This window comes from Nicotiana sylvestris, chromosome 6 (assembly GCF_000393655.2).
Source record: "Nicotiana sylvestris chromosome 6, ASM39365v2, whole genome shotgun sequence".
NCBI lineage: Eukaryota > Viridiplantae > Streptophyta > Magnoliopsida > Solanales > Solanaceae > Nicotiana > Nicotiana sylvestris.
Genome location: NC_091062.1, coordinates 207,235,444 through 207,242,895, shown reverse-complemented (window position 1 = coordinate 207,242,895; position 7,452 = coordinate 207,235,444). Strand labels below are relative to the sequence as shown.

The following is a 7,452-nucleotide window of genomic DNA, read 5'->3' as shown; positions in this document are numbered from 1 at the left end:
CAAATTTCTATAGCTTATTTTAGATTACAAATTTCAAAAGTATTCCTTTCTTTCTTAAACTATATTGGCCTGAATATCTCGCGAATGGCAATAATTGAGGAAGGGACTATTAGCAAGCTAAGAGGTCATTTGGTTGGGACTTTTACTCCGGAATTAGTTATTCTGGGACTAATTATCTCATCCTTCCATAGAAATAAAAAATAAATACAACAACCCCGGGATAAATAATTTCGGAATAATTATATCACGCTTTTATGCTAACTATAAATTTATCTTAAATTTAATCTTGAGATTAATTATCCTCTATGCTCGTGCCAAATTAACCCTAAGAGATCAGCTAGTACTTAGCACAAAGAAAATGAATCCAACAATGTAGAGAGCTCGGAACTCTATCAAAACCAAATATCAAGGCGGTAGGCACGTGCAACCACGTTAGTATCCTCTTGACGCACGTTTAGGAAGCATCAATGTAAAGGAGATAGATTTTTATGGTTCGATTTTTTTTCGATTACTGTGCATAGCGAGAGTTTAGTTCACCGAATTATTTTTTTAAGAAGCAAATTGTAGCATGGGGCGGTGGATTTAGAGACAAACACGATAGCTGACAATTCCCTCACCTTTGTCACGTGCTAAGTCGGTCCACGAACCATTCCAAAAGTCCACACTCCTAAGTCCTAATTGAGAATTTCAAACTTTTCGAATTGATAAATTCAGTAGAAGATAATATATAACAAAATCTAGCAGGAAAATTACTCCCTTCTTGTTTGCAACTTTTTCTATATAGTGTAGTAATTTATTTGTCAAAAAAGAAATGTTGTTAAAGAATTTTGCCAAAGGGTGAGTGATTAGTGACAGTAAACAAAGTTTATCTCATATTTTAACAGCGACTAATCTTGGTACTTGCAGTGGTCACTGCCCACTAGGGACCAAGGATCATCCTGTTGTACTATTGTTTTTTTTTTTACTATCAAACTAGTAGTGAACCAATCCTCTAAAAAATTTAAGTTCGCCCTTGATCACGGGACTGAATTAGTTTTTGGATTACACGCAAACTTAAAAAGAGAATAAGAGCGAATTCGGATATAATCGGGCTCCAATACGAATACCGGACACCAGGTGGAAAACAAAAAAAAAAGAATAAGGGCGAAAAAAACAAAGAGAATCTATGAGCATGCACGACTTAAGATATAATATTACCAAAAAAAAAAAACATGAAATGATAAAATATTGAATACGTTTCAATGTTTTACCCTTTAATTCTCTTGCTTTGTTTAATGTGCAATAAACATTATTAAATGTAGTAAAATCTTTGAAAGCAAATTCTACTCAAAATTACTATACAGTTATTCATCACCTAGATGAGTATACGTTTTGATGATCAACCAACTAATTTTACCATTAAAACCCTGATTATTATCCATATTATAATAAATTCTCATAATACGATCCCTTATTCAGAACCCAAACAGCTAAACATTGACAGACTTGACAACAATAAATTTGTTAAATGATATAGTATTTATTTTAAAATGAGATGATCAAGATAAATCTTAAATATGTAATGGACACGGACATTATCATGACCGTACAATTCAATCAGATCGAACTACAACGATCGTGCTTAAACGTGGGTTGAGGAATATAATAACATGAGTTAGGGAGGTAGAAAGTACCAATAAATGAGTTAAGAATTACTCCCTTCGGTTCATAATAAGTGACCAGTTTCCTTTTAGCACGCTCATTAAGAAAATGCTAAATCTAATACAAAAATATCGAGTATGACTAAACTATCCTCATTAAATATTGATCACATAATTATAGTGAGGAGTGAGAAAACTTTTTAGGGATATGCATATAAAAGTAAAAGAGTAAAAAACAAATTGAATTTTTTCTTAATTATCTAATTGAATACTTATTTTGAACTAAAATAAAAAGAATAAATTGATCAATTATTGTGAACCTGAGGGAGTAGTAATACCACACGAAAGAGGAGACAGCAAGCTTAAAATTTTCCAAAATAACGAGAAGGGCAAAACGCAAGTTCCAAGGAAGTGCATGAAACAAAAGAATTGTGATAGTTTCGCAAATCTATTTTGTTCATTGTATAATAGTTTATTTTATTCTTTTTTATGTTGAATTTTACATATGGTTTTTATTTCTATATAATTTTATGTTAAAATTACATTTCTAACGCCAGACTTACTAACGCCTTAACAACAGAATTTTAAAAGGTCAAATTATTGTTTTACTTACCTAAAACTTGAAAAATTACATTGAAAAAATTACATTGAAAATTGGGAAATGATACTGTATAATCGTTCTTAAAATAATAGTCGAAAAAATATTTATATATATATATATATATATATATATATGTGTGTGTGTGTGTGTGTGTGTGTGTTATGAATAGAATTCTATTTAGAGTGAATGTCTATCTTGTAGAGAGTTTTACTTTGTGGCTAAGTCATTTCCTATAAATAGAGAGATCTTACCCCATTGTAAATCATCCCAAAATCAATAAGAGTTCTCTTTCCCTACTTTTCTCTGCAATACTTTTCTTCTTCTTTTATTGTTTCATAACACGTGATCAGCACGAGACTCTAAACAATTGAGTAGAAGCTTTGGGATTGAGCATAATGATTGTCAATTGTTGCATGAATTTCCTTCGTGATTAAATTCTGGATTTAAGGTATGTATTTTACCATATTTTTCTCTTTTATTCTATAATTTAATTTTAAATACAAACGAAGACGATAAATTTTGATTGTAACTCTAATGGAGTTTGAAAGAAATTATAACCATCCAAAGTGGTAAAGTTTGTATGCCTTGCCATGATCAAATTCATGTATGATTGTGGGCAAAGAATTAAAACTCGTCCCATTGAATTTGCTCCGTTCTTATTCCCTTAAGAGAATGTGATATCAGTATGTGATAAGTCTGAAAGAAGACAAAATTATTACCGTGAATGTATCAATGGATGTGGATGTGACAATAGACAAAATTATAATCGTCATCATTGTGATAATGAGAATAATAAGGATTCTCAAAATAATCTTTCACTCTGTGAAAGTAATATTTGTCATCGATTTGACATGAGATTTTATAAAGCACATATAGATGATTATGGTCCATTTATGATGTGAATGTGACAACATCTGATTTGTGAATAACATATTCATTCTTGAAAGAATATGAACGTGCTAGTGATAGTGAATATACCACACTCACCTCTAGAAGGAGGTTTAAGATGATATAAGAAAATAATATCATTATTATGGCATGAATGGTCATTGGTTATGTACCTATTGCACGCCAAAATATTTTGGTAATGTGATTATTAAAGAATAACATTAATGCAAGAAACATATTTTGCATATAATTTTGACCATAACTATAATGACATAACTTTCTCTTTAAAAGAGATATTCACCATATAGATGTTGATGAATATGTGGTAGTACCAAATTAATTGAGAGCTCTAGAAGAGCCAATTATACTATTTTGGAGAAACACAATTGATTACCTATAAGGTATTGTGTTGTAGTAAGTCTTAAAGAAACTTATTCAGTTTCCAAAGTGTACGCAAAAGCGGTTGATTATATTGAGACTATAAATAAAGGAAAGATTTAATATCTTCTATTACTATAACTTGTAGCAGGGTAATATGTATGTTAAAAATTACCCGCTTTATTCTCTAGTTTGTACTACACAAATAAAAGAATGTCACAATGAAGTAGAAGTTTATTGATATAAAAACCCATATCAAAATAAACTTGGAGTTTATTGATAATTGCACATATTATAGTGTAAATCTGAAGTTTATCAATATTGATAATTTATTCAGTTGGCATAATTGGTTTAGCCATATCAATTTAAGTATGATGTGCAAAAATAATAGAGAAGTCACATGGGTAAATCTTAAAGAACTAGAAAGTTCTTTATGAAATCTCTTATATTGCTTGTTCTCATTAATTAATTGACCAACTAAAATTGGGATTGAATCCCATGAATGCTGGAAATATCAAAGGTGAATATGTGCTCATTCACCTGCCATTATACCACATAAGATGCATGTATGAGATGGTTACATGTGCGATTATTATTAACCCGCAACCTGGCCGGTGTTTGCGAGGTAACTTGCTCAATAATTTAATTTCGAGCATAATTTCTAGATTTTCTATTCAAGAAGTCCATCTTGATAAGTTGGTTTATATCACAGTTGGTTTAGCAAAATAATTTATTAAGTGCCTCCACTTAATAGCTAAACTATTGCTTATGAGAACAAAGTTATCTATATCAGTTTGATATAGGTTATATACAAAAGTATAGTACATTTTCCCCTCACAAGTGGTTCAGGGTCAGGAACCAAATAATTCCATCTTATTATTATTGATGTGCGGTGTACATTTTGATTAACACCATAACACACAAAGATGAGTTTTCAAAGTTGAGGAAAAATAAGTTAGTTTTTCTAACATGAGGAGGAGACATGATAAACAGTTGAGAAAAAGTTACGTAGAATGAATTATCACGTGTACATCTAGATCCTCGAATATGATAATATGAACTTGAAGTTCATAAAAAGATAATTCATCTGCAATATATTGCAAAGCATGTCAGACGCATTTGCTGACCCAAAAAAAGTAACTATATTCTCATTGGAAATGCTCATATTAAGTTCTAGAAGGACAAAGTCTATGGTACGCTTAAAGCGTATAGACAAATGGATTTCAAATAAACTTCTTGATAAAGAAGATGAGCAAATGATCATAATACAAAAGAGGCAAGTGATCTAGAAGATCACATGACATGACACTTCCTTACAAGGTTTTGTCTCACTGGGTTTTCCTTGAAAGGTTTTTAACGAGGCAACCAAAAGCCGTATTATTAGAGATGTGTACTCTTTTTCTTTTTTTTTAGAATTTTTTTCCCATTGGGTTTTGTTTTACTTAAGGTTTTAATGAGGCACATTACTTATCGAGTAGACATTCAAGGGGGAGTGTTATGAATAGAATTCTATTTAGAGTGAACGTCTATCTTGTAGAGAGTTTTACTTTGTGGCTAAGTCATTTTTTCCCTATAAATAGAGGGGTCTTACCCCATTATAAATCATCCCAAAATCAATAAGAGTTCTCTCTCCCTACTTTTCTCTGCAATACTCTTCTTCTTCTTTTATTGTTTCATAAATATATATATATATATATATATATATATATATATATATATATATTTCATAATATTATATACAAATATTATATAAATTCTATACACTTTTTACGCCATCAAATATAAATAATTTCTGGTAATAAATCGGCCCATAATATTATCCTACGTAATGTACTTCATCATGTTATCTTCGTACACACTCCAAGTACTCCTCATTCAAAGGCCTACAGTTCTCTGGTAGAATAAAATTTCGATTATTCAAATTTAACCTAAAACTCAATATTTTATTTACCAATCTTGTCTTAATCATATGATTTCAATTAATAACATTTTAGTGGGCGTTTGGACATAAGAATTGTAAAATTTCAAGTAAAATGGTACTATTTGAAATTTAGAGTTGCGTTTGGACATGAATATAATTTTGGGTTGTTTTTGAAGTTTTGTGAGTGATTTGAGTGAAAATTTTGAAAAACAGGTTTTTGGAATTTTTTAAATTTTTGAATTTTTTTAAAATGTATCTTCAAGTGAAAATTGAAACTTTTATGAACAAATGCTGATATAAAACAAAAAAAATGAAAAAAATGGAAAATTTTCTTTATGTCCAAACGGGCTCTTAATGTCCAATCTTGTCTTGTTAAATAATACACAAATGAACACGATCTAAAATAAATACATAAACGTTTCTGTTCATTTCCTATATAGTCCTACTTTCCACTCTTATTCAGACTCGATCCATCTATCACTCCTCCATTTTCTCTCTTTATCTCTATTTTGTGTTCTAGCTCTCATTCATGTTTCAGTTATAAATACTCTGTAGTAAGAGACTTCATACTTACACATTTTGCTCCAATGGAAATACCGGACTTCGCCGGCGCCGGCTATTTCGCTCATGCCATAGATTCTCAATTCGAACATAAGCCATTCGACAGCATGAATAATAACAAAAACAATAACAATATCACCGTAGATGACCTTTTGGATTTCTCCAAGGATGAAGAAGTGATGACTGACGCTTATTTCGACGCTATCGCCGGAAATTCTGCCGATTCTTCCTCCCTCACTGTCGTTGATAGCTGTAATTCGTTAGTTTCCAGTGGGGAAGAACACTTTGACGGCAACCTCAGCTACCGTAGCTTCACCGACGCCCCATTCCTTACCAGCGAACTCTGCATTCCGGTAATTACTCTTAATTTTAGCGAGAAACGAAATATTACATTTTAAATTTCCATATAATTAACTTTAAATTAGCTAAGTGGAATTTTGGATGCAAGGAGTAAATTGGTAGGAATATGCTCAAAGTTTTTACATATTTTTCAACAGCATGACAATTTGGCTGAGCTGGAATGGCTCTCAAACTTTGTAGAGGAATCATTCTCAACCGACGACCTTCAAACTCTTCAGTTTATTCCGGTAACAGAATCCCCGTCGACGGCCACCACATCCACCGACAATTCCTCATCCGTAACCGTAATTTCCAGCCCTCCTGCGTTTCCATGCAAATCCCGAAGCAAGCGTTCACGCGCCGCTCCCTGCGAATGGTCATCTCGCCTCCTACTCCTCCCTCCCACCACCGTGTCATCATTAGACAGCAATAGCTCTTTAAAAACGACGCCGTGCAGGAGGAGAGAGAGCACCGACACAAGTAGTACAAGTCGTAAATGTAAGCACTGTGGTTCTGAAACGACGCCGCAATGGCGCACAGGACCAATGGGTCCGAAGACACTGTGCAATGCATGTGGAGTAAGATACAAGTCGGGTCGGTTGGTGCCTGAGTACCGACCCGCCGCGAGCCCGACGTTTGTTTCAACCCAGCATTCCAACTCTCACCGTAAGGTTATTGAGCTAAGGAGGCAAAAGGAGCTTCGGACCAATCAAGCTCATCAGCAACAGCAATTGCAAATGTGGTAGTCGTGATCTGAGGCAGTTTGATATAGTGTCAGCTAGTGTAGGAGTACTACTTTGCAACTGCCACGTTAAATTGTTAATGTTGAATCCCATATTGGTTGGAAAGTACTCCTTATACAGCTTATTTGTGAATTGAATTAGGATCAAGATTTATTTGCTTATCGATTACCTCACATCTCGGGAATCAATTGGCTTTTCACTTATCACTCGAACCCCACATTCATAATTATTTCGGAGGTGAAGGTGATTTGGAACAATTAGGCTTAGAAACTTAAATATAGGAAAAGAAAAATAATACTCCATTAATTCAATTAATATATGGTATTTGACTAGGCACGAAATTTAAAAGTAAAACAAAAACTTTTAAAATTTAAATGGATT

General features: G+C 32.6%; 1 protein-coding gene across 1 annotated transcript; it reads left to right on the top strand.

The window, feature by feature from the left end:
• The first annotated feature begins 5,870 nt into the window (after positions 1–5,870).
• LOC104220898 (GATA transcription factor 4-like) lies at positions 5,871–7,246 on the top strand. The gene is made up of 2 exons (XM_009771868.2): positions 5,871–6,342; positions 6,487–7,246. The coding sequence occupies exons 1-2, from the start codon at positions 6,016–6,018 to the stop codon at positions 7,072–7,074; spliced, it is 915 nt and encodes a 304-aa protein (XP_009770170.1). The 5' UTR covers positions 5,871–6,015; the 3' UTR covers positions 7,075–7,246.
• The last annotated feature ends 206 nt before the right edge of the window (positions 7,247–7,452 follow it).